The 27,642-nt window shown below is 41.9% G+C and overlaps 1 protein-coding gene across 1 annotated transcript; it reads left to right on the top strand.

The window, feature by feature from the left end:
* The first annotated feature begins 10,053 nt into the window (after window positions 1-10,053).
* GSTO1 (glutathione S-transferase omega 1) lies at window positions 10,054-19,944 on the top strand. The gene is made up of 6 exons (XM_041737581.1): window positions 10,054-10,304; window positions 10,571-10,679; window positions 14,807-15,029; window positions 17,016-17,114; window positions 18,456-18,562; window positions 19,717-19,944. The coding sequence occupies exons 1-6, from the start codon at window positions 10,271-10,273 to the stop codon at window positions 19,868-19,870; spliced, it is 726 nt and encodes a 241-aa protein (XP_041593515.1). The 5' UTR covers window positions 10,054-10,270; the 3' UTR covers window positions 19,871-19,944.
* The last annotated feature ends 7,698 nt before the right edge of the window (window positions 19,945-27,642 follow it).

Here is a 27,642-nt window from a genome sequence, read left to right as displayed (position 1 = left end):
ACAGGAAGTGTATACTCTGGAAAAGAGATACTGGCCAGGCTGCATCAGCCATGATCCAAAAAAACCTGAACTTGCCCAGTGCTAGAGCAAAAGAGGAACTGAATGGAATCAAATTGAAAAAAGCCATCTTACTTCATGAAACCCTGACTGAGGTTTAGATGAAAAGATCTCCAGCTGGGTTTCTGGGATATCTGTTGTTGATATTCAGGAGGAGATGCCCTGTTCTCTGGAGATGCCAGTTACAGGAAAATGAACAGCCTATCTTAGTCTAGAGGTGGAAATATAGATCATCCCAGAAAATGGACTGGTAGGGGTAAATCAGGAAAATCTGTTCTAGTGCTCACTCTGAAAGATTTACAGATGGTAGAAACAAAAGCTTCCTCTAGAAACTAGTTCTTTCTCTAATCAGTGACCTGAAGGAGCAGCCCTAAGCATTCTGTGTTGATAACCAGTATGTTCCACCATTTTTGAGAAGCACCCAAACCCCCTAAACACAACCTATCCCTCTCAACTCCCTTTCTCCTTGCAAATCTCCACCCTACCACCTTAGACCAGTCCTGGACAGAATAAGCGTAAACCTAAGCATTAGGTTTTATACCTTTGTAGGAGAATTCAGCTTAATGCCCCCCCCCCCAAAAGTAATGGTCAATTTAAGTCTACTGAACCCTAAGACCAAAACCTGTCCACAACCAGCCACAGAATAAAAAATTGCTTATTTCCCACTAAGAGATTATTTCACTCCTGGCTTCTCTTGAGTCCCAGCCTAACTCCATGATATCTGAAATGAATTTTCACTAATTTTTTCATCAAGCCCTGGGCCTAAGGCAGGAGCTAAACCACTGAGCCACCCAGGGATCCCCTAATGAATAGTTTTAAAGTAAATGAAAATGATTTGCAATAGGCATTACCTCCTTATTCTTTGGAAACTGGACCATTTTACAGTAGTGTTGATAATAAACCACAATTTATTGAGCTCCTACTATGTATTGAGAACTTAATATGATCTGGATCCTCCCAACAACCACAGTACAGAAGAAACTGATGCTCAGAGAGTTGAAGTATGTAACTTAAGTTTGCACATTAATTCTGCACAGATTTCCTCTCTGCTCAGTTATAATAGCAGCTGACTCATGCTGCTACTCTGTCTGCTACACATTTATTAAATGTGTATGATTTTATCCCTACTGAATAGACAGGGAAATGGAATCTCAGAAAAGTTAAGAATTTTGTACTGGATATCACAACCTCAAATGGATTTGAACCCAGAGAGTTTTAATTGTCTTAAAGGGCCCTTCTTTCCAGAGATGTGCAGACTTGAAATTTCAGAACAAACTGAGCATTTAATTTGAATCGACCACTTTTTTTCTAGAAGAGGAAAAATGGGGAATCCTTCATAATTCCCACAAGTTTTAGAATAAAAAATATGGGACCAGGTTACATTTTTATGGAAATTCTAGGCTAATTAGTAAAAATGGCTGAATGTTATTTCGTGCATTTAATCTAACATTTTCAGGCTTAACTTTCACATTTCAAATATTTTATAGTGTATGTAGAACAGACCTTTATGATCACATTTCTTGTCCCAGTTGCTTCCTTGATCATGATACTGAAATAACTTCACTTGGTTGAAACATGGAAAGGATTTGCAAACAATATCCAAGTAAATAATACACTGGATCTACAGTGTTAGGCAATGCTTTAAAGGAGATGACTGAGAAATTTAGTTATATTAAGGGGAGAGGGGAGATTGTCACATCAGGCCCACCCTGAATTCCAAGGCAAGAATATAAATAGATACCTTTAAGCCATTTATCCAAGTATTTTAAATGATTTATTTAAATTTAAAAGTCAAAATATAAATTACAAAAATGAAAATTAAAAATTCAAATAATAATTTTTAAATAAAGCCAAAATTGTTTCATTTTTTTATTTTAATTAAATCTTTTATAATATTTTACATCAAAAATTAGGGGCAACCCGGGTGGCTTAGCAGTTTAGCACCACCTTCCAGCCCAGGGTGTGATCCTGGAGACCCAGGATCGAGTCCCACATAGGGTTCCCTGCATGGAACCTGCTTCTCCTTCTGCCTCTCTCTCTCTCTCTCTCTCTCTCTCTCTGTGCCTCTCATGAATAAATAAAGTCTTAAAATAATAATAATAATATTTTATATCAAAAATTGTAATTCTAATCTTCAATATCCACCTAGTCAAAGGAAAGATTGGTGTCAGGCTCCAACATGTTTCATCTTGACCTACATACATAAATAAATGTAGACATAATAAGATTTGTATCATATTGTAAAACACTCGTCAGTCTCGTGTTAAAATTGCCATTGCCACACTAATTCACGAGAACTCCTGGAACCACAAATTGGAGCCCAAAGAGAAGTAAGAAAATAGTTACTTGATTCTACTGGGGAAGTGTACTATGAGAGCAGTGATGCATTCATACTCTCAGAAACAAAGGGCTAGACAAATGAATACATTAATACACCATGCGGTTGGGGAGGAAAATTTTTCTCTAGACAAATATATTAATTTGTCTTTTCTCTTATCCAAGCATTTCTGCTAATCAGATTTTCCCTACACTCCTTAAGTAGTTTCCACCTCTGATGTCAGTAGAAGAAGTTCATTATACAAACCTTGAAGTGGTCAAACACAGTAAGTAGTCTGGTTTTGAGGAAACCAGCCACAGGGGGGGAATCCGGGGCAAGAAGAGGGTTAGTTACTGCGGTAGATCATTAGGGTCACCAGGTTCTTGGGGAATATTGAACACTATATCCTACACCACAGAAGTGTGGGCCCTTTAAAGCGTGGGGTCCCTGGTACGGGCACTCCTTGTGGCAACTGTGGATGGTACTGTCACATATGTTTGACAAACTATGTAGTGAAAGATAAAATAACGTGGGAGAAAAACTTTGTAGGAGATGATGAAAGAGGAAAACAGTGAAATTTATAAGAAATATGTTTTAAAAAAATTACAGTGTAACAAAAAGTCAGAAGTTAACTCCTGCTGAAGGTACCTGGTAGTAGAGTGCATTGAGACGGGCAGGGCGAGGCTTCTGAAGTTGCCCGGGGGTCTTGGATCCCCTGCAATTTCACAGAACACTGGTATCTATGAATTCTAATATGGACTTTATTTAAAGAAACCCAAGGACCATTAATAGACCAAAACAACTCAATTTGCATTGTACCATAAATATCACTTAAAATAGCGCTTTAGGAGAGCATTAAGTATCAAGTTTTTGAAGACTGTGGTTTACTATCATTACATATTCAAATTTTGAGTTTGAATGTCCTCTTAAGAAGCTTCAAGGCTCATCTGCATTAAATTCTTCATTGAAACTTCTTACAAAAGTAAAAGCTAAAAGCACTAAAATCCAATAATACATGCCATTTTATATATTTTTATCTGACTTCCCTTCCATTTCCTTTGCCCATAGGGTCTTTCATACTTGTGTTCCCTTAAACTGGAAGCAAGGCAACAGTGCTTTGCAAAAAATACATGTTCTGCGGCCATATGTTTTTACAGGTAGAAACCTGGCATGACAAATTTAGGATCAGATGCTTCATTGTATTCTATGACAAATCTTGAGTCTACAATAAGAAAGTGAGGATGAAGTGGTGAAAATACACATTTGAGTTCCGATTATACTGTAGAGGCTATGTGATTTAGAGAAAAGAGCCTCGAGGCTAAAAGTTCATGTTCTTATTCTTACTTATTACTGGATATGTGATAGCTGGAAGAGCTGAAACTTTCTGAAATACACTTTTGAAAATTGGGCTATATCTTAAAATCACTATAGGGTGGGTCTAGTCCTGACATGAATGTTATTGTTTGTGCTTGAACTTGCAAGATGGATTGTCAATGGCTTGAAAGAAAATCCCAGAGACAATAGGAGAGCATCCTTGTTCCATTATTAAATGAAATGCTCTTGTTGGCACAGAGGACAATGCAGGGGGAGAGGGTTGGCAAGTGAGGTAGGTGTAAATGAACACCTATGACTCTGACTTGAGAAATTATTCAAAAGAGCTGGATTGTAAAAGTGAACAGGTTGTAAAAAAAAAAAAAACCTTAATTCAATCACTTACATTTTGTTTTTGTTTTTTATACTTCCACAAGAGTAATATAGGATAAAATATATATTGATGAAATACGGTAGTAGTTAAGAGATCAGACTCTGATCTCAGTTCAGAATTGAAAAACCAGCTCCACCATTCAGAAATATGTTGCTTTTAGAAGGTCATTTAATTTCTGTCTCTGAGTTTCCTCATCCATGAGATGGTAATATTAAATATTTATTTAATTTAATTTTATGTAATTCTTCGGATTGTGAGAATTAAAATTTTTTCATGTAGAACACTTAGCAGACACCTAGCAGGCAGTGTGCATTCACCAGATTGAAATTATCTTCTACATTCTGTTTAACAATATTTTCATTTAATAGTATATCTTGAACACATTCCTGCATCAGTATATATAGACCTACATCATGCTGTTGGGGAGAAAAATTTTTCTCTACCCTTCAAGATTCTTTTGACTGGTCTAAGAATTAAGTTGACATGGGAAAGATTAATAGGAGAAAATCAAATTTCATTGCATATGTTTGGGAATCCACATAAACATGAGAGATTCCAAAGATAGGCAAAATGAAGTATATATTGTTGTGCCCAAGATTGCAATTCTGAGAAACCACCAAGGAGCCGACACCGATGCAAGTACACTAGGGTTTATTTACAAGCTCGAGCTTAGATCCAAGTATACTCCACACAAGCAGAGCAGGGATTTAGACCCCGAAGTGGGTTACAGCTGGGTTTTTTATGGGCTGGCCTAGGGGATTTTCAGAAGGTGTGGAGGAATTTTTTCCATTCCAATATGGGGGAAAGGGTCGGGGAGTTTCTTAAGATCTGATATGGGATTCTCTGCCGAAGGCATTCTGAGCTTTATTGTCTTTCCGATATGAGAGTCCCTGCCTAGGACATTCTGCAGTTTTTCCTGTAAAGTTCAGCTCTTATTCCCAGGGGCCTAAGATAGCTGTACTTGTGCTAATGCTAAACTTGAGGTGGAATGGCCTTAATTTTTCTCGGCCTCCACATATATGTCATCCTAAACTTGAGGAGAAGGGTATAGGAATCGGGGGCTTCAAAGAGGAGGACAATTTACAGAAAGGTGAAAAAGAGCAAGTGCTTGGTAAACAAATGTTTGCCGGGCCATATAGAAAGAGTGTGACATAGGGGGGAATCTTAACAAACAGATTTTACCAAGTTTCCTCCTGTCTACTACACCTAGTTTATATTCTATCGTCATTTATGGTGATAGCTCCCTTCCTCGGACAGGTCCTTGATCTAAATTCTTTGAGGTAGTTAGGGGGAAAGTCAAAGGTTCTTCTTGAGGCTTCTGTTTCTTAAAAATAATCGGCCTAAAATCCACATGCCAAAGAAACACATTTTGGAGTGGCAAATTTTTCTTCTCTACAATCCCTTTTAATAAGTTACATTGTGTTTTTGTTTTTTATGTTTTTTTCAAAATCAATTTCTTAAACTAAAATTTTTTTGAGATATAGCATATTGTAATAACTCAGACTATATAGAAAAGTTTTCAAATGAAGACAGTCTATTTCATTTCTTCTCATCTTATCCTTCCCTACCTCAATTCCATTGTCCAGAAGCCACCTTCCAGCATAAGAAATGGAACATAACCTATACTCTGGAAGGGTCCCACCATGCCATTTACCTTCTCCTTTTTTTTCTCTTCCTTGCCCTGGAGGTATTCACTCTCCTAAATTCTGTTTATTGCTCCTTGTTTTTCAATTCTACCCCATATACATGGGCCATAACTGACATGGTTTCATTTTGCATGGTTTTTTTTTCTGTTTTTCTAGTTTTTTGTTTTTTGTTTTTTTTCCAATGCAGGGCTTGAACTCACAACCTTGAGATAAACACTTGAGCTGAGATCAAGAGTTGGACACTTAACTGACTAAGCCATCCAGGCACCTTTCATTTTGCATGTTTTCAAAGTTAATATACATAGTCATGTTATATATATATATACCATTTTGTGACTCACTTTTGTGACTCAATTGTGTGTTTTTGAGATACATTTATGTTAATAGCTGCAGCTATAGTGTTTTAGTTTTCATTGCTGGATAGTTGGTCATTATATAAATATACCACAGATTATTTATCCATTGTACTCTCCGTGAACTTTTACAACCCTCTTTTCCTTTTTTTTTTTTTTTGTTTGTTTGTTTGCTTTTCAAGCTCCTTTCTTTATGGACTGTTTATTCCTGTATGGCATCTTATTTATGAGGATTATAATGATTTTTTTTCCTACTTGACCTCATTCTGGGCCCTAGTAAATTTTTCAGTCATTCAGCCTGTATTCGTCTATGGAATCTTTTTGATGAAGGCAGCTATGGACTGTCATAGAATGTTAATTCTTTAAGAAGGCAAGGGCTCCTAATTTTCAAAGAAATTTTAAATATGGTTAGTTAAAACAATAATGAGTGAAGCACTTCATGTAACTTTTAATATTCCTAACTCACTCTGTAAAAATAGCTTATTAATTTTAATTGATCACATACTAAAAAGTATAAAATTATTCAAATTACATTTCTGATGTTTATATCAGCATTATGAACAATTGAAAAATTATAGAAAGAGCCCAAATGTCCATCAACTGATGAATGAATAAAGAAGATGTGGTATTATATATATACAATGGAATATTATTCAGCCATCAAAAAGAATAAAATCTTGCCATTTGCAATGTGAATGGAGCTAGAGTGTATGATGCTAAGTGAAATAAGTCAGAGAATGACAAATACCATATGATTTCACTCATATGTGGAATTTAATAAACAAAACAGTTGAACATAGGGGAAAGGGGAAAAGACAAAAGAGGGAAGCAAACCATAAGAGATTCTTAACTATAGTGAACAAGCTGAGGGTTGACAGAGGGAGGTGGATGGGGGATGGACTAAATGAGGGATGGGTATTACAGAGTGTACTTGCTGTGATGAACACTGGGTATTATATGTAAGTGGTGAATCACTTAATTCCACTCCAGAAATCAATATTACATTATATGTTAACTACCTATAATTTAAATAAAAACTTGAAACAAAACAAAAAGAAAGCTCAAGCAAAAAACACCAAGTTATATTCCTGAAAAGTCCTAAAAGAATTTTGTATCAGGTGGTTGTATATGGTCAGAAAAGACAGGTGGCACTTGTAAGGTTGAAAACTGTTTCTTATCACCAGAACCTCCAAGTCTTGATTTTCAACCAGTAGAAGTAATTCAAGTTAGCCCCCTCAAGTTAATTATTGACAATGACAGCTGTAAAAAGTGAAATACTGTGCCCTTTCACCTGTGACTAACAGCTTTGTGAATCTAGATAGTTACATTATGTACACAAACACAAAAAGCTTGGAGATGATCCACTATAAATCACAGCAGTACTTCAGGACAGTAGTTTCCTGGGACAATATAGTTTCTTTTCAATTTCTTCCTTTGAGCAATTAACATTTTAATTGGATTTTTCAAATCATTACAACAAAATGTTACTCTGTTCAGGCTAATTAGGGAACAAGCCATTAAAGAAAAAAGTGTTCAAATAATGCCCTGACCTGCAATTATTAGGTTGGCCAATCAGAGATTTAAATTTATAGAGTTAATTTGTGTGACATCATAAATGTGCTAAAAGACATCAAAAGTTAGTGTTCTGGATCCCTGGGTGGCGCAGCGGTTTAGCGCTTGCCTTTGCCCCAGGGCACGATCCTGGAGACCCGGAATCGAATCCCACGTAGGGCTCCCGGTGCATGGAGCCTGCTTCTCCCTCTGCCTGTGTCTCTGCCTCTCTCTCTCTTTCTGTGACTATCGTAAATAAATAAAAATTTTAAAAAAATTCAATCCTTTATTAAAAAAAAGTTAGTGTTCTAAAAAAGAGTTAAATAGGACACATGTTTTAGCAAAAAAATGGGCTTTAATTTTTTTCATTTAGTATCTGTAACATAAGCATCAATTTAACATTTCTTTTGTGCCAAGAACTGTTCTAAGTGCTTTCTATATATTTATTAATTTAATACTTCTTCAAATTCTATAAAGGAGGCAAGAAGTTTTTAGCACTGCATTTACAGATGAGGGAATTAAATCACAAAGGGAGGGGCACCTGGGTGGCTCAGTCAGTTAACCATCTGCCTTTGGCTCAGGTCATGATCCCAGTGTCCTGGGATCAAGCCTCCTGCCAGGCTCCCTGCTCAGCAAGGAGTCTGCTTCTTGTTCTTCCTCTCCCCCTACTCATGTTCTCTCTCTCTCTCTCTCTGTCTCAAATAAATACAATTAAAAAAAATAAAACAGAAAGGGAATTTGCCCAGATTCACACAGTTAATAAGGGGTTATTCTAATTCATATGGTTTCATAATAAATTCATATGTTGAATTATTAATTCATAAATCCATATGCTGAAACCCCAACCACCAGTACCTCAGAATGTGACTTTATTTGGAAGTAGGTTCATTACAGCTGTAATTAGTTAAAGTAAGATGAGGTCATACTAGAGCAGGGTGGGTCTCTGATCCAATATGACTAGTATCCCTCTAAAGAGGGGCAATTTGGGCATAGACACGCACACAGGGAGGATGCCATGTGAAGGTGAAGCAGAAATGGGGTGATGCTTCCACAAGCCAAGGATGCCAAAGATTGCCAGGGAAGCCACCAGAAGCGAAGGGAGAGGCATGAAACAGTTTCCCTCACAGTCTTCAAAAGGAAGCAACAACACTGCTAACACTTTGATCTCAGACTTCTGGCCTCCAGAACTGCAAAAATAAATGTCTGTTGCTTAAGCCACTGAGTTTGTGGTACTTTGTTAACCTAAGCCTTGCAAAGTAATACAGGGGTGGAGTCAGGATCAAACCCAAGCAGGAAGGCTGCAAGGTTGGTGTGCTTATCACCTCACTCTCTGCCTCTCTCAGAACAAATCAAAATAAAAACAGACACCAACACTGAGCAAATAAATGGCACAGGAGTTACCAGCTTTCAAATCTAGGCAGAGGAGCAAAACACTGACTACTCTTTTCCTGTGTCCCTACCATGTACCCTGGACCTCTTCTTCTCTACCCTTTAAGTGAAGGGGTTGTTTCAGCAGTGGCTCCAGCCAGATATTTTTCCCAGATCTACAAGTCTAAATCTACTCAGCCCACCTGTGGGACTTTGAGCCTGTGCCCCCCTACTTGGCTTCAAAATCCAAAGTTTTAATAGATTTTTGAAAGCACCATCATTTTGTTAGTAATATCCACATATGTGCTATTTCCTTTGGATTAAAATTAAAAAGATTTTATTTTAAGGGGTGCCTGGGTGGCTCAGCGGTTGAGCCTCTGCCTTTGGCTCAGTTCGTGATCCTGGGGTCCTGGAGTCGGTTCCTGCATTGGGCTCCCTCTGCCTGTGTCTCTGCATATGTCTCTCTGTGTCACTCATGAATAAATAAACAAAATCTTAAAAAAATAATAATAAAGATGTGTCCTACAGGTGACAGTCGCAACAATGGCCGTCCTAGTAGTCATATTAAGCTAATAGTGACAAGGAAAGGAAAAGGCTGTACGGATGGCTGGGCGACCTGGCACCGGGCCATGGACAGGTACTTTGCAGAGTAAGTTCTGAACTGTGAGGAACTCTGGGCTCGGGGCCACGAGCCCTGAAATCAGGAAAATCAGGAGAGTTTTGGGGCTGAGGGGGAACTTCAACCAGACCCGTGCCTCCTGAGAGCAGCCGGGTGCGGGGTGGGGGCGGTCAGGGTCAGGGGGAGGCATACACCTGCGTGGAGGCAGGGCTGGGGACCACTCTGCTTCTGGGTGGGGGGGGGGGGGAATGGCTCTGAGGGTGTCCAGCTGCTTCTGCGCCTCTGGCCGGGGCGCCTGGCGGCCAGCACGGTGCTCCTGGGCACAAGCCCCAGCTGCCAGCCCAAGGCCCAGGTGGGCGCGTCAGGTGGGCTCCGGGCTGCGATTTCCTGCGGCGCACCTAGGCCACGGGGGCAGCGCATCCCTCCCCGCGGAGAGCGGGAGAGGGAGCCAGCCGGGGCGCCCGCCCCGGTCGCGGGGCGCTGGTTTAGTTCAAGCGCCCGGGACTCCGCGGGGCGGGACAGCACGGCCCCCAGCTAGCGGCGGGCCTAGGCGTGCGCTCGGGAGAGGAGGAGGGAGGAAGCGCAGGGCGAGGGGCGGCCCACTTCCTGACTCGCCTGCAAACCCGAGGCCCGAGCGCCGTGCGCTGCGCCGCGATGTCCGCAGGGTCAGCCAGGAGCCTGGCGAAGGGTGAGGCGCGCCGGCTGGGGGGGGAGGGGGGCTCCCGGGGCTCCAGGCCGCCCCCAGCCGCCCCCAGCCGCGTGGCCTGGAGTGGCTGCTCCGGAGCCGCCTGGGTCCCCTACGGGGCGGGGGGCACCGGGCCGGGCCGCAGCGCGCGGGACCTCTCGGCGGCCCAGGGCGGCGGGGGGATGGGGGATGGGGGATGGGGGATGGGGGATGGGGGATGGGGCGCCCGCCGCTCTCGGGAGCTCACCGCCTCCGCGTCTGCCCCGCAGGAAGCGCGCCCCCGGGGCCGGTCCCCGAGGGCCTCATCCGCGTCTACAGCATGAGGTTTTGCCCGTTCGCCCAGAGGACACTCTTGGTCCTGAAGGCCAAGGGGATCAGGTAAGGGCTCGGGTGGGAGCCGTTCCCCCAGCCGGCCTGGCAGCGGCTGCTGGGGTAGGGGGCGGCCGGGTGGGCAATCTCAGATAGGGCCCCAGGGTCTTCCCCTGCTGCAAAATAAACTATTCTCGGACTTTTGGAGGACAAAGCAAATTATGAACCCACTTCCCAGGTGAGGGGTGGGAGGACTGCCACAGATTACACCAGTCTGGGATACCCCATTTCCATCAACCTAACCATTTTATGGATCTGAAAAGCTCATGGAGGTTCTCATGAAGTTGGTGGTAGGCCGAGATCCCTTGACAAGCAATGACCAGCGGCCGCTCTTTTAGCTCTGGTAGATCACTGATTCCTGGTTCACTGTCCTTTTGCTTTCACTACACTTGTACATGCATGCCCATCTTACATGATACTGTTTGCTGTTATTCTGATTATATAGTCCCTTCCCTAATAGCTGGCAGTTTACCCCAGTGCAGAGTCCAAGCCTTGACCTTCAGGCAGGGTGCTGAGTCACTATACTGTACATATTTCTGTAGCTTGGGTTGTTGAGTCAAAGTGTATATGCTTAAAAATTCAATCTTTTGTGAAGCCTCTTTGCAATTAAAGTTTTTAAAAAGATTGATTGATTTATTCATGAGAGACAGAGAGAGGCATAGACACAGAAGGAGAAGCAGGCTGCTCACAGGGAGCCTGACATGGGATTGGATTGGATCACATTCTTTTTTTTTTTTATGATTTTTTAAAAAAAAAAATTTATTCATGAGAGGCAAAGAGAGAGAGAGAGAGGCAGAGGCACAGGCAGAGGGAGAAGCAGGCTCCATGCAGGGAGCCCGACGTGGGACTTGATCCCGGGACTCCAGGATCAGGCCCTGGGCTGAAGGCAGCGCTAAACCGCTGAACCACCCGGGCTTCCCAAAACCAAATAGTTTTTGAGTATTGGTTATCCATGGGGAATATACAACAGTCACATGGCTCCTGACACCAATATCCATTGGAGTTGCTTTCCTTCCAATGATCTTTGGAATCTGTTGAGCAGACATTAGGTACCTGTGGTAAAGAAGTTTAAAACCTAGTCCTCATTCTTAAGAAATTTTCTATCCATGTGCTTAGGGTTTATAAACTAATTTTAGTCTTCTAGGGAAAGAATTAGGCAGACAATAATTTTCCCTAAGAGAATGTAAGATACGTTCCAAAGAAAAAAATATATTTTCAGATTAGCCATCACTTCACTAAGATTTGCATCTTATTCTGATGAAATTGATCCTGAACACATAGCAAAATATTCAACATTTAGTAACATCCAGAATGTTACGTTTTATCCAAATACTACAATATTTTCCATATTAGAATTTCTTGTAATAAGAAATTAAGAGTAATCCTATTCAAATAGGATTGAAAAAAGATATATCTTGTGCTCATGTAATTGAAAAGTACAGGAGCAAAGAACAGCTGGATTGGGAAACATAAAGTCCTGACTTATGTGCCCCTCTGGAACTCTAGGTTGAAAACAACCCTACCTTATTTACTGGGATAGTTTTCTAAAGGAAAAATTGAACTGATTTATAGTGTGTGTATGGGGGTGGAGAAAACAGTTGGCAGGTAGTGCAAACAACAGAGGTCTTCTACATTCATGGACCAGTTTTTAGTTTGATGCCCAGAAGACTTTTGTTAGAGAGGTGCTAGATTTTTGCTACATGGTATCACCTAACAAAGCGTGGTTTTCTCTAAAGTGCATATTCCAACTTGTTACGGCAGGTGTGTTGACTTGTCGACTCATAATGTCAGGTTACCAAATGCATGTGTGTTCTAAGAACCTTCTTTATCACAAAAGCCAGGCTCTACCTTTTGTTTTCATGGTATAAGATTTCAGAAATGTTAATTCCTTGGCAGGGATTGGCCTTGGATTTCTTTTGATGACTCATAATCTGTCAGCACATGAGCCTCTATATACACAAATGTATACTAGTGTTCAATCCAGCCCTTCTTGTTTCCATGGGGGATTACATATTTAAATCCTCAAACTAAACACTGTTCTAATGACTGAGGTGGATGGGGAAATAGGAAACAAAAGGTGTTGGAGTATATTAGTTTTTAGTAACTAACTTGTTCTATTGAACAGTTACCCAGCTTGGACAATTACATGGACCTGGCTTTAACAATTATATGAAACTTTCCTTTCTCTCATTTCCTCTACAATCTCTCAGGCAGGAAACAAGTTAGATCTAGTTACAGTCTGAATACAGCTTGGATTTCATCTGGTTTCTTCCCTTTTGGTTTGCTTAGTGTGATTTACCCATGTAACATTTAAAGATTTTATTTATTTATTCATGAGAGACACACAGAGGCAGAGATATAGGCAGAGGGAGAAGCAGGCTCCTTGAGGGGAGCCTGATGTGGGACTCGATCCCAGGACTCCTGGACCATGACCTGAGCCAAAGGCAGATGCTCAACCACTGAGCCACCCAGGCATCCCTACCCATGTAACATTTTAAAAAATATCAGTGCATGGACATTTAATCTGAAACTTTATATTGTGGGTGGATTTTTTGGATTCCTTAATAACCTTCTTTTCAATTTAGCAAAAGGAATTGAATTTTATCATATTGATTCTCATATAGTAAGTAGTGAAAACAATTTGGCTAGTTACCTTATATAATTTACAATTAGAATACTGCTTAGTCCAAAATGGGTTATGTTATTGACAATCTTGAGGCATTTCCACTTATTCATTCATCCATTCAACAAATATTTACTCAACCCTATCCGAAATCATTTTTATTGTTTTCATAGGATTTAAATGTATTTGAAATTTTATTCTTGTACACGTTTATTAATATGAACAAGGTGCTGTGTCCAAGATTGCGAATCCGCGAAAGCACCAAGGAGCTGACACCGATGCAAACACACGAGGGTTTATTTACAACCTCTAGCTTGGGTCCAAGTGTACCCGACACAGTGGAGCAGGGACTTGGACCCCGACACTAAGAGGCGTAGCAGCTTTATAGGGGCCAGTGGCCAATGGGATTTTAACACACACAGAAAGTTGCAGTCATGTCAGTCCACACACAGGTGGCCGATTGAATTACATTTTACCCTAGTATCCATTTGAGCTGGCCTATTACTTTGGTCAGAATTGGCAGGCAGTTTTGGTGGGCACAAGGCAGAGTTACATTGTTATGAGCCGATTTCCTATAAGGGTGTGCTCAGCGGCTTGACTAGGGTGGGGCAGCGCCTTAAGCAATAAGCAGGTCATGTGGGGGTGATACAGGAGGTGGCGGGTGCAGCACAAAATGGAGTTAGTCCTGCTCTGCTTGTCCAGGGGCAGGGGATTTTTGTTAAATTTCCTGGGTCCCACACAAGGTACATAAAATCCCTGCTTTCATGGAGCTTACATTCTTGAGAGGTGACATAATAAGCATATAAATAAATGGGCAAAGTAATTCAGGTATATGTCATCGGTTCAATGAAGAAAGTGAAACAAAATGATCATGTAGTAGAGGCTCTCAGCAGCTTCAGAGACAGTAGTCAGGGAGGGCCTGAAGACAGGCAGAGATAGCAGAGGAACACAATGTAAATGCTCTAAGGTGAGAACATGTTTGGCAAATTCAAGGGATATAAAAAAGGCCAGTGTGGCCAGATTGTAATGACCAGCGGCCAATTCCTAGGAAATAGATGACAGGAAAGGAGGGGCCAGAGTACATGCCACAGAGTTTAGTTTTTTTATCCTCATTGCAATGAGAATCAATCAATGGGTTGCAAACAAGAGGGTGGCCTGATCCAATTTACTTTTGTGTGTGGAAAATGGACTGTGGGGAGGGCACAGTGGAAGCAGAGAGGCTGGGAGGAGAATACAGTAGATGTCCAGCTGGCAAATAATGTTTTGGACAAGGAGGCAGGCAGTCGTCAAACTGAGAGGTTGATAAGATAAGGAGGTCTAGCTGACAAGTCTTGATGATCCATTTGACTTGAGGAAGAGGGAGCAAGGGAAAAGGGATCCAGACTGAGTTGAATCCTAAATTTGGGGTCTGATGAGCTGAGTGGATGGTAGGACCAGTGAGGATTTACTCAGAAGTACAAAAAAAAAAAAAAAAAAGTGCCACTCTCTTCATTGTTTTCCATGTCTCTTTCAGGCATGAAATCATCAACATCAACCTGAAAAATAAGCCTGAGTGGTTCTTTAAGAAGAATCCCTTTGGCCTAGTGCCAGTTCTGGAAAACAGTCAGGGTCAATTGATCTATGAATCTCCTATCACTTGTGAGTATCTGGATGAAGCATATCCAGGGAAGAAGCTGTTGCCGGATGATCCCTATGAGAAAGCTTGCCAAAAGATGGTGTTTGAGTTATTTTCCAAGGTGTGTATATAAGAAACTTCAGCTCCTCTCTGAAGAAACTTTGCTTTTCAAGCTAAGTCAGTGTTGTCATTTGTGATTCAGTGATGTAGGAAAGGAAAACAAAGCAGTGCTGCTGTCTGCTCTGACATGTCCTGCAAACCTGCAAACTCTCCAGAGTTAGCCCTCTTCCCTCTTCAGACCCTGTGTTCTAGCCACACCGAAGGTTTTGTTTTCCCAGACTCCCTACCTCCTCCTAAACTTTTGCTGGGAGGTTCTTCCCCCTTCTCACTTTGCCTGATTATCTCCAAGTTCTCTCTCATGTATCTGCTCAGGTTCTGCTGCCTTCCAGAAGCGTGTCCGGGCTGGGTTGGTGCCCAGCCCTAGGGTCTGCCATGTGCTAACTCCTCTCTGTCAGTGACTGCCTTCTTGCCTGTGTGTTGCACCGGGGCTGTGAGCTCCTTTCGGCGGAGGCCGCGTTCCCATCACTGTTGGCTCCCTGCCTCAGTCTCCGACCAGCTCTGCCACTCCCTAGCTGTGTGACTCCGAGCAAGTTACTTATTTACTTCTGTGCCTTGGCTTCTCACTTGTAAAGGGAGTATAGTAATTGCTCCGTTCTTCTGGATAAAAATCAGTTTCTATAAAACAGGGAGCCTGCTTCTCAGCTCTGACTCGGGGCTTGATCCCAGGACCCTGAGACCATGACCTGAGCTAAAGGCAGATGCTTAACCAACTGAGCTACGTTGGCACCCCCCCCCCCAAATAAAATTTTTAAGGAAGCAGAAATTAAGAGCATTGTTGAGGGACTTGATAATATATGAAGCAGACATTTAAGGAAAAGCAGGGATAAAAAAACCAGGTAGGCCCAGGTGGAACTGTGGACAGAAGTGCTGCCTACAAACCTTCGGTTCAATGAGGGCAAGCTGTACTGACCTGCATAGGATTTCAGACATTCTCCTATATTTTTACAAGCACCCGTTGACTTAAACTGGGAAATGATATCAAAGACTGAAGTATTAAAAGATATAAACACCTCCAGCACGACCACCACGCGTCTGACGCTACACCTGGTGAACAGCCTTCTCACGTCCTCCCCGAGGTAGAAAGCAGAAAGATTCTCTTCCCCAGTGCCCTTTGCAGCTGGGGTGAAGGCCTGGGACTGAGGCTCTTCTGTCAGAAACGGACGAGGTAGAGCTGGATTCAGAAATGAGCAATGTGAGGAGACAGGCTTGGTGTGGGGCACCGGTTCTGCTGGCGAGAGTGCTGTGGGGCAGAGCTCCAGGCTTTGGGGAGCCGTAGTCGTGGTTGCAAGATGAAATCCCGGAGCAGAAACAGCGGCAGGGCTAAGGCATTAGTTACCCCAGAGCCCATCCTCTGGCAGGGCAAGAACTAGTGCACTTACTGCTCAACTCCCTGGCAGCAGGGGGTGCTTCCCATCAGGTCAGTTCTAAGCATGACTTCCAGAATGTTCCAGCTTAGTTCCCAGCCTATCTTTTCAGACTCTCAATAATTCTATGAGTTACTCAGTGTCTAATTAAGACATTTTTTGGCTCAAACTCACCAAAGTGGGTTCTATTATTTGCAACGTATAAAATCCTGACTGGGGAATTTCTGACTGGGTAGCTCAGTAGTTGGGCATCTGACTTCGGCTCAAGTCATGATCCTGAGGTCCTGGGATCGACCCTGCATCGGGCTTCTTGCTCAGCAGAGAACTTGCTTCTCCCTTCCCTCTACACTTGTGCTATTGGTCACTATCTCTGTCTCTCTCTCTCTCTCTCTCACATAAATAAACAAATAAAATCTTAAAGTAAAATCCTGACCAAACAGCACTCACTCCCCAGAACTGTTTCTAAGATCAGTATCCAACCTCTGGGAACACAGAAATTAGTGCAGCTTTTAAGGTGTCTCCAACACCCTGACCTGGGACTCGAGGGTTCCATCATGCTTTTCTGTGAGGAAGTTGGTATAGTTTACATCACACCGATAACTACAAAATTATTCTCTGTCTAGGTTCCATCTTTGGTAACAGGCTTTCTGAGAAGACAAAATAAGGAAGATGGCTCTGGCCTAAAAGAAGAATTACGGAAGGAATTCAGCAAGCTAGAAGAGGTAATCTCTTCTCCTGGGTTTTGTCAGAGTAAATGAAACATTGTATCCTCTGTCTTCTTTCTTCCTTCCTTTTTTTTTTTTTTTCAAAGATTTTATTTATTTATTCATGAGAGACACAGAGAGAGTGGTAGAGACACAGGCAGAGGGAGAAGCAGGCTCCATGCAGGGAGCCTGACGTGGGACTCGATCCCGGATCTCCAGGATCATGCCCTGGGCTAAAGGCAGTGCTAAACCACTGAGCCACCCAAGCTGCCCTGTCTTCTTCCTTCTATACTGTCCTTTATACTCCCTTTCCCCAAATCACTTTGTGGCAATTAGTAATAACATCAAAAAAGGAATTTGAGGTTATGACAGATTGCTATGAGCTGTTATGTTAAACATACAAGCCAAAACACCATTAATAAGCTTAATAAGCTTTTAGGTAAAGTTTATCAAAATGAACAGTCATGGAACCAGCACCCATATCAAGAAACATTAGTTTTGGCTGTTTTAATATTTTCTACATATGGAATCATATGATATGCACTCTTTTGGGTCTGGCTTCTTTCATACAGTATTAGATTTGTGAGATTCATCTATGCTGTATGTAGTTCATTCCTATCTTTTGTGTACTGTTTCAACATATGATAGCAGTTTGTTTCTCCATTTTACTCCTGATGGACAGTAACATTTCCAATTTGGGGCTATTACAAATTGTGCTGCAATAACATTTTTCGACCTTTCTTTTGGTGAACATATGTTCATATTTCCAAAGAGTAGAATTACTGGGTTAGAGTATGCACGCACTCAGCTTTAGTTCATACTGTTAAGACACAGTTGCACCAGTTTATACTCCTACCAGCAGTGGTTCCATACCCTTGTTGACTTTGCCTTGTTAATTTTAGCCATTATGATGGGTATGTAGTGGTATTACATTTTGGCTCTAATTTGCATTTCCCTGATGTCTAATGTAATTTAATACCTTTTCAAATGGTTTTTGGCCATTTGAATATCCTCTTTTGTGAAGTTCAAGTCTGGCCCAATTTTCTAATGAGTTGTCTTTTTTATTATTGCCAGTAGTTCTCTCTGTATTCTGAATACCAGTCCTTTGTTGGGTATATGTATTACAAAGATCCTGTACTCTGTTGCTTTTTTTTTTTTTTTCTATTTTCCAGTTCATTTTATCAGTTGCTGGCTTCATCCCAAACCAGGAGATTCTAAAGTTTAAACAAAAAGCCAGCTTGAATACGTCAGTAAAAGCTGCTGCTCTCACTTGCTGTACTTAACTTGCCTTACTCATTTCTAATGATGAATCTTACTAAGTGCACAAATAACAAGTACTCTTATGCTGTTTATGTCCAGGTTCTGACCAATAAGAAGACAACTTTCTTTGGTGGTAATTCTCTTTCTATGATTGATTACCTCATCTGGCCCTGGTTTGAACGGCTTGAAGCTCTGGAGTTAAATGAGTAAGACATTTGAATATTTTGTGCATAATTTAAGATAATGATAACTGGAAGAGTATATATTGACCTTTTTTTCTGAACAAAAATTAAAATATTTTATATAATTGGTATGAATGGGAACAAGCAACAGGAGGAGCATCTCGGACCATCCAGGGCATATACTCACCATCCTTCTCCATTCCTGGAGTGTGTAGGGGAGGGGTGGGCAGAGAGTCCTATGACATGTAGTAAAATGTTTTAAAAGTAACTTACTCCCTCCTCTCCAATTAAAAATCTGTAAGGATGGACATTTTTATAAGCATGTGATGCAGGATTATATGACCAATACTACCTCCCATTTACCAGAAGGATTCCCACACTATTTTCCAAATTCCATGTTTTGAAGTTTGGCAGCCACCTTGGCTTACTCCCAATTCTTAGAGCTTAGAGGTATTCAGGGCTACTTTTAGTCACAGTCTGGCTGTAGAATAATAAATATATAACATTCATTGTGTCTTTCATGTTCTCCTTCTAAAAAGTTATTAGTCTAGGGGATCCCTGGGTGGCTTAGTGGTTTAGTGCCTGCCTTTGGCCCAGGGCGTGATCCTGGGGTCCCGGGATTGAGTCCCACATCAGGCTCCCAGCATGGAGCCTGCTTCTCCCTCTGCCTGTGTCTCTGCCTCTCTCTCTCTCTCTCCCCATGTCTCTCATGAATAAATAAATAAAATATTAAAAAAAAAAAAAGTTCTTAGTCTACCTGGACAAATTCTCATGCTAACTGAGCAGGTCACTTCACTCTAAGATTCCTTTTCCATGAAACAAGGACCTCTACAATATCTATCAAATCTACTATTCTAATTATATGCATTTAAAAAAAAAGATTTTATTTATTTTTCTTTCAAAGATTTTCTTTATTCATGAGAGACACAGAGAGAGGCAGAGACATAGGTAGAGGGTGCAGGCTTCCCTTCGGGAGCCCAATGTGGGACTCCATCCCAGGACTCTGGGATCACTACCTGAGCCACCCAGACATCCCCTGTTTATGTGCATTTTAAAGGAATATTTTAAAAGATTAGAAGAAAACAAAAGGAAACTGCAGAGTGATACTGATACAGGAGGCTTTGCAAGGCCTTCCTAATTAATCTAGCTCACGTCTTCATCCTTTTCCCTCCCCACAGTTGTGTAGACCACACTCCAAAACTTAAGCTCTGGATGGCAGCCATGAAGGAAGATCCTGCCGTATCAGCCCTCCTCAATGAGGCCGACACCCTTCGAGGATTCCTCAATCTCTACTTGCAGAACAGCCCCGAGGCCTGTGACTATGGGCTCTGATGGGGGCAAGAGTCAGCAATGAAATGTCTGATATTTTCTTTCACTAATATGAGTAAAAATGAGCTTTCATTTTACCTCTCTCTCATCTCACATTTTTACACTCTCACGTCTCATTGGATTACCGTCTCTGATTTGACATCATGGCTTAACTGTGGGGTTTCCTTGAGGCTCTCCTGTAGAAAAGTAAGCACATTTCCTGTCTCACGATGCTCACATGATTCTAAGGGTTTTATCAGTGTGTGCTGCAAACCTCTAAGTCATCGTCTCTGGTAAGAACTGGACTTCAATCTAGATTTCTTACTGCCCATAGGACATTTCCACTTGGATACCCTGTCGTCTCAAGAGCTGCCCTCTCAAGTCTTCAATCCTCATTCTTTCCTTTCCATCAACCCCACTACCTTTCTTATTCCCATTGTCACCCCTGAAGACTAGACTCATAGCACCTCAAAGTCAGGTGAGTCCTATTTGGTCTCCCAGTCGCCAGTCTCAATCTTCTTCAGATTTTTCCTGCCAACTCCCGTGTTGGGTATGATACCCCAGCAGGGGTCCCATAAATGTAAATATATACTGTGAAGACAGCCTCCATCAATTTGGTATAAATCTAAATGAGTAATTCAAAAACATTCATGCCATCTTGCATATACTTCCACAGCCCACTAGGCTTCTATTTAATTTCTAACATCCCATCACCTCCATGAGAAGGCAGGTCGGAGAGCATCATTTCATTGTACAGATGATTTCACCCAGATCCCGAGGTTGAGTCCGCAAGATGCTGGCAGAGAGACCGGAGAGCACAGCCAGCACACGACTCTTACCATCAAAATCAGGGAGCTGTCCACCCGCCCCATCAGTTTCCCCTATTTTTGTTTTCTAAAGGTTTATTTATTCATGAGAGACACAGACAGAAAGAGAGGCAGAGACACAGGCAGAGAAGCAGGCTCCATGCAGGAGCCCGACGCGGGACTCGATCCCGGGCCCCGGGATCACGCCCCGGGCTGAAGGCGGCGCTAAGCCGCTGGGCCCGGCTGCCCGCCCCCACTTACTCTGAAACGTAAGAGCGCATAACAATCAGCCACTCGGTGGGTCCAGGGTGCGCCGCCAAGTCCACATTTGAGATGAGCCCCCCGCCCCCCGGTGATGCAGGCGACCCGGGGACCGCGCCCTGAGAGGCAGTGAGAACCGGTTGACTTCACAAAAGGCTTCCCGCAGCCCACCCTCGGCCGCCACCAGCGCGCAGGCCCCGGGCGGACCCATCTCTGCCGCCGGCCGCCTGCCCCGCCCTCCAGGCCCGGGTCGGATGCAGACCCCGGCGCCGAGGCGCCTCCGCCAGCCACTAGCGGGCTTCCAGGGCGGCCAGACACAGACACGGCGAGGACTCGCGACTTCGGTGTCCAGCAGCCTGTAACGCGGCCGCCCATTGGCTCGGCTGCGTACTGCTCGGCCGCGGAGCTTCCAAACGCCTTAAGGATTGGCTGGAGCTCCGGGCGCCGCGGCCAGTTGGCGGGTAGGATCGCGGTCTGAGGGGCGGGTTCGCCTGGGGCCCCGCCTCCCTCCGCCCCCGCCCCGCCCCCGCCCCGCGCGGCCGCCGCGGCTCCCCGTCCGGTGTCCGGTCCGCCCGCCCGGCGCGCGGAGGTCCCGGGGGTGGGGGGGGGCGGGGTCTGTCCGGTCTGCGAGGCATTGGAAGGGAGAAGGGGTTTGAGGTCAATTCTGGATTTGGGGTTTTTTCAGGAATTTCGGGTTTGCCTAACCCTTCTAAAAGAAAAATCCGACGATTTAACCTCATCAAAGTTTCATCAAAGATTTTGACATCAAGAAAGGCACAAGGTCTATGACTTAAAGAATAGGTCGTTAAAGCGAATCCCTTTAACGTAAAAAGGAAAAAAAAAAAAAAACCTCACTGACTTGTTCTTATTGTTCTGATTTGGCTGGAGACAGGTAAAGAGGACCTCAGCTCAGGATTCCCAGTCCTGCACGGGGCACCCCTGGGTTAGCTACACTACAGGACACTGGAAGGTGCGGCATTTGGTCCCCGGGAATGTCTTCACTTTACGAATACTTATGGGACTTCCCTGCTATGTTCCAATACTAATAAAAATAATAGCTGATGTTAGATGCTTACTAGATACGGAATGCCTCTCAACCAGTATCTGAATTAATCCTCCCCAAGCCATAGAATATATTGGTACTATTGCCTCCAAATTATGGATGGGATCAAAAGGGCATAGAAAGAAAAATGTGTGTTTCTCAAGGTCACCAACCTAGGTAATGCTGAAAAAGGTGATTCAAATCCAGCCTGAGCTCTTAGAGTCCTTGGGAGAGAAGAACTCACATATGCTTCCACCTGGGTCTGTCTTTAGTCACTAGCATTTAGAGGTTGAGCCAGGAGAGGATAGAATCCACTTTATGACACATCATATGTCTGCGACTTAACAGGAAGTATTGAGGTTCCTTTTCCAAACTTAGTGTTTTGTTTGATTTTACGGTGTTTAACTTTGGCTGTTTTCAGGATCTTGAAAATCTGCCTTTGCTCCTTCAAATGTTATGTTAAAATGTTTTAATTTTTTTTTCTGTGATCCCCGAAGCTCTAAAGAGAAATAGGAATAGGAATGCAGAATCTAGTACTTAAAAAGTCTCCTTTGACTCAGGTTTACCTAATGGGGAGGTGAAGTTCTGCTTCTGATAACTTTAGTAATTTTATTTGATATGTCCCAGATTTGTGTGTTTGTGTGTGTGTGTGTGTGTGTGTGTGTGTGTGTGTGTGTGTTTCGTGGAGGAGGGATGTAGGGTCTGATAAAGGTGGTCAAAAGGTACACACTTTCAGTTATAAGATAAGTAAGTCCTGGGGATGTAGTGTACAATGAGATTTAACACTGCTGTTTGATATATTTGAAATTTGCTAAGTAACAAAGTAGATCTTAAAAATCTCATGGGGAGAATTTTTTTATATACCTTACCTGTATGAGGAGATGGATGTTAATTAAACCTATTATGGTAATCATACCAGTTAGGTAAATCAAGTCATTGTGTTGTGTATCTTGAACTCATACAAAGCTGTATGTCAATTATATCTCAGTAAAAATGAAACAAAAATGTTCCAAGGGCATTAGAACATAGGATTCCTTATGATCCTAACTTTCTGGAAATAGTCCTGGGTTTAGACCTATTTGAAAACAGAGCTTTTTCCCTTACTTATCTCACTCTTTGAACTTGGTGAACAGTTTTTGAACACCCAGTAACAGAATTTTTCATGTAAATTAGGCTTCTGAAATATTAAGAGAATGTCCTCCAGTTCCTGCCACTGTCAGAGATTGATGTAGCAAAAAAAAAAAAAAAAAAAGATTTTAAGAACTGCAAAACGCAAACTCCACTTTCCTTTTCTTAAAACAGAGACTTGTGTAATTAGAATAAAGAAACTATTTCTGGGATCCCTGGGTGGCTTGGCGGTTTGGCGCCTGCCTTTGGCCCAGGGCGAGATCCTGGAGTCCCTGGATCGAGTCCCGCGTCAGGCTCCCGGACTGGAGCCTGCTTCTCCCTCTGTCTCTGTCTGTCTCTGTCTCTGTCTCTCTCTCCCTCTCTGTCTCTCTCTATCTATCATGAATAAATAAATAAATCTTAAAAAAAAAAAAAAAAAAAAGAGGGATCCCTGGGTGGCGCAGCGGTTTGGAGCCTGCCTTTGGCCCAGGGCGCGATCCTGGAGACCCGCGATCGAATCCCACGTCGGGCTCCCAGTGCATGGAGCCTGCTTCTCCCTCTGCCTGTGTCTCTGCCTCTCTCTCTCTCTCTCTCTCTCTGTGTGACTATCATAAATAAATAAATAAAAATAAAAAAAAAAAAGAAAGAAAGAAACTATTTCTGTGGTGGCATTCTTTTCCTAGAAGGCTTGAGTCATTATTACCCATGACTGAAGTTTCCCACATTTTCAAAACAGATCTGATTATATTTCAGGTGGCTAGAAATGTTTTAGAGTAGGTTTCATATGGCCATATTACTATTTGTTTTTTGCTTGAGTTAATCAGTATAATAGAGGTCTAGACATGATATAATAACATAAGATAGAAAGTTTGCGTAGAGGATTTCAAAGAGGTACATACCAGTTCTTAGAAAGGAAGTGGGGAGGGCAGCCCGGTGGTTCAGCGGTTTGGTGCTACCTTCAGCCCAGGGCCTGATCCTGGAGACCCGGGATCCAGTCCCACTCAGGCTCCCTGCATGGAGCCTGCTTCTCCCTCTGCCTGTGTCTCTGCCTCTCTCTGTCTGTGTCTCTCATGAATAAATAAATAAAATCTTAAAAAAAAAAAAAAGAAAGGAAATGGGGATAAGTTTAAAGGTCATAATTCAAATCTTTCCAGGGAAACCATAGCATTCAGTGGTAAGATTAAAAACCACACTACTGAAATGTAGCCTGCAGCATTCAACCCATTCAACTGGCATTAAATTGGTAACTGGTGAAAGAAGTATTCTGAGTTGAATTTCCATCCTAATGCACTTGACAAAACAGAATTGCAGTGCATTTCATCTTTCTAGGTACAAAATTGGAGTGCACTATGCTATTAAACATGTGTTCTTATTCACTATTATTAGTTATTAATTTTCAAGTGCACACACTGAGCTCTTACTATGCTGAGAATGTGCACGATTACATTCAATATTCAAAACCTATCAAGTAGGTACTGTGTTCTCTTTTTGTAGATGAGGATGATGAAGATCCAAGAGAGGTTAGAGAGCTTGCCTAAGTGCCAAAGCCAGGGTTTAAATACAGTGCCAAGTGAGAATCTTGACATTACATTGCTTCCCTTCAGAGGAAGAAGTGTTTCCATTGTTCTCCCTATTCTTTTCTAACTACACTAAATATACTCCCAATTTAGAATGTGGCTTCCCATACACAGGTATACTTTTAATAAATAATATCCTCCAACTCTTAGAGTTGGTTTCCCTTAAAAGATGGGAATAAGGCAAAAAAAAAGATGGGAATAAGGAGAAGAAAGCTGGAAGTACATTCTCCTTTGGCATAGTAAAAGGGTGATCCAGTAACTTAACTTTACAAATGGAATTCTCAGTTTGTCCATTGCTAATTAAATCATTGTCAATATAGAGCAGGGATGGGGAAACAAAGGCAAGCAGGCTAAATCCAGTCCACTGCTGGTTTTTGTACAGCCCAAGAGCAAAGAATGGTTTTTACATTTTTAAATGGTTTAAAAAAAAAAAAAAACAAGAGAAGAACCATAATTTGTGCCACAGGAAAATTATATGAAATTCACCAAGAGTGAGCCCTAATGAAAACTATGGACTTTGGGCAATAATGTATAGATGCAGGTTCAGTGATTGTAAAAATGTACCTCTCTGATGGGGAATATTGATGGTGGAGGAGGCTGTGTTTGTGTAGGGGTAGTGAGTATATGGGAAATTTCTATGTATTCTCAGTTTTGTGGTGAACCTAAAACTACTCTAAAAATAAAGTATATATATATATACACACATATATATAAAACTTATTGTATTATATATATAATTTAAATTCAGCATTCATAAATAATGTCTTATTGGAAGACAGCCATACCTATTCATTTATATATTGTCTATGGCTGTTTACGTAGAGTAAGTAGTTGAGATAAGATGGATGGAAAGATGGATGTTAATCCATTGACAAGCAATTCTCTGTCTAGAATAAATAAAAAAAATTTTTTAAATGAAATTATAGAATTCTTTTTCTTTTTAAAAGATTTTATTTATTCGAGAGAGAGAGAGAGAGAGAGAGAGAGAGGCAGAGACACAGGCAGAGGGAGAAGCAGGCTCCATGTAGGGAGCCCGACGTGAGACTCCATCCTGGGTCTCCAAAATCAAGCCCTGGGCTGAAAGCGGCACTAAACCGCTCAGCCACTGGGGCTGCCCCGAAATTATAGACTTCTTATAGGACTGTTTTAAAAATTAAATGAGTGAATACACATAAAGTACCAAATACGTGTAAATAATAATTTATTTTTATTTTGTCAATTTCACATTCCTCTTGTGATCCTCCCCCTTTAGAATTTGGATACATTTTCTCTTAACTCTTTGAAAGCTGCTTACTTTATGTGAGGATATATTTGTTTGCCTAGGAGTCATCTCCTTGTCTACCCAGAAGCTCTCCCATGACATGGTTATGTTTGTTGCTTTCATTTTACCACCTAATTTTTTCTTCTTGATCAAAATTAGCTCCAGAATAATAGTTATCCTATTACTTAATTTGTCTTCCAAAATGCAAAATTATTAGCATAGCAAGTCAATTTATCTTTTCCAATACCAGATGTCTTGCTGACATATATGCATTTTCCTTTCAGAGAACATTTATTCAAACATTTTGCCATTCTCCAATTCTTATAAAGTGACAACTATTCAAAATCATATGAAGTCACTCTGACTTAGCAAAAACTGTAACTGAGTCACACTCTGAAGATTTTAAAAGATTCTTACTCATTAGAAAAAACATAGTTAACCTACTAACCAACAATTTCTGGATAGATTGGAATTCTGAAGGCCAGAAGTTATCCATTCATAAGTTACATAATTAGGTTCTGTCATTTTAATAAAGATATTTAGATTCAGCTAACATTTGAGCAGCTATTATGTGCTACATTTTTTCCAGGACTTATATTTCCTCTTCATACTGTGACCACTTTTAGAGGTCAAGACAATTAGTCGGGCTTTGGACTTTTAAAGTACTTTGACCCCACTAGCTGGTCATGTTGGGCAAATAATTTCATTTTTCTGAGGCTGTTTTTTATTTTGTAAAATAGGAATAATACTAGATACCTAAATGAGTAATCATGAGAATCAAATAAGGTAGTCAATGGAAATCATTTAGTGTGACTGGGACATATATTTTTCTTTCCTTCTTTACCTATCAATCTTATAGAATCCCTTGACAAGCAATTCCTATTTCAACTAAGTCTTGCAAATCTAAAGGAATTATTTTAGCACCTGCTGAATTTCAGGATCTCAGCCTATCAGGGTCAAAGCAAAGACCAGCTATCTTTTTTACTTAAGGTAGATGGAAGAGCTATCCAAGTGGTCCCACATTGCTGGGCTGTTGGCATGTTTTCCATAGCAGTCAGAAAGGGTTTCCTCAGAAATGCATGCTGGGGGTGGAAAGAGCTCATATACATTTGTTTCTGCCTCTACGTAAAGAATGTTTCTATTAATCACCTGTTTTCCACAGCAGGGTAAAATCTCATAAATAGGGCCAGAACTAGGGTGAACCAAGAGCTATGTCCAGGGCACAAATGTTAAGGATTATGCAAGATCTCAGCACTACCAAGTTTTTCTTCCTTACTTGCTCTATACTGAGGGAATGTGGCTTTATATAAAATAAGCAAACAAATCTTACTTGTTATAGGGAGGTTGTGTCCAGTTGTCTTCCAGATGCAGAGGGAGGGCTTAGGATGGGAAAGGAAACATATCATCACTCTGGTCAAGTTTTATTGAACTCCCTTGAAAGACTTGCTGGAGCTTAAATACCCATTCTTCAGGGATTTTTTTGATGTGGAAGAGAGACCCCAGTGAATACACTACTCACGAGTTCAAGGCAAGGGGTACTTTTCAGGGGTTTCTTGCCCAGCCCGACACTTAGGCTTCCAAATCTGGGGGTGTGGCTCTCTTGGTTAAGTTATCCTAGCTCCCGTCCCAGATCACTTCTCCTCTGTCCCCCTTTGCCACCCCACAGGCCCTCCCCGCCCCCACTCCCGCCCCGAGCTCAGTCGCTCAAAACTTGAATTTGGGGCAGGAGGGGCGTGCTGGAG

The sequence above is a fragment of the Vulpes lagopus genome, chromosome 2 (assembly GCF_018345385.1).
Source record: "Vulpes lagopus strain Blue_001 chromosome 2, ASM1834538v1, whole genome shotgun sequence".
Taxonomy (NCBI): Eukaryota; Metazoa; Chordata; class Mammalia; order Carnivora; family Canidae; genus Vulpes; species Vulpes lagopus.
This window is presented reverse-complemented; position numbering and strand designations above follow the sequence as displayed.

Bases quoted from the DNA above. Each gene is read 5' to 3' on its own strand.
- GSTO1 (XM_041737581.1), top strand. From the start codon at position 10,271: ATGTCCGCAGGGTCAGCCAGGAGCCTGGCGAAGG. The intron at 10,680-14,806 runs GTAAGGGCTCGG...TGTCTCTTTCAG, and splicing joins CTGAAGGCCAAGGGGATCAG to GCATGAAATCATCAACATCA. The intron at 15,030-17,015 runs GTGTGTATATAA...TTCTCTGTCTAG, and splicing joins TGTTTGAGTTATTTTCCAAG to GTTCCATCTTTGGTAACAGG.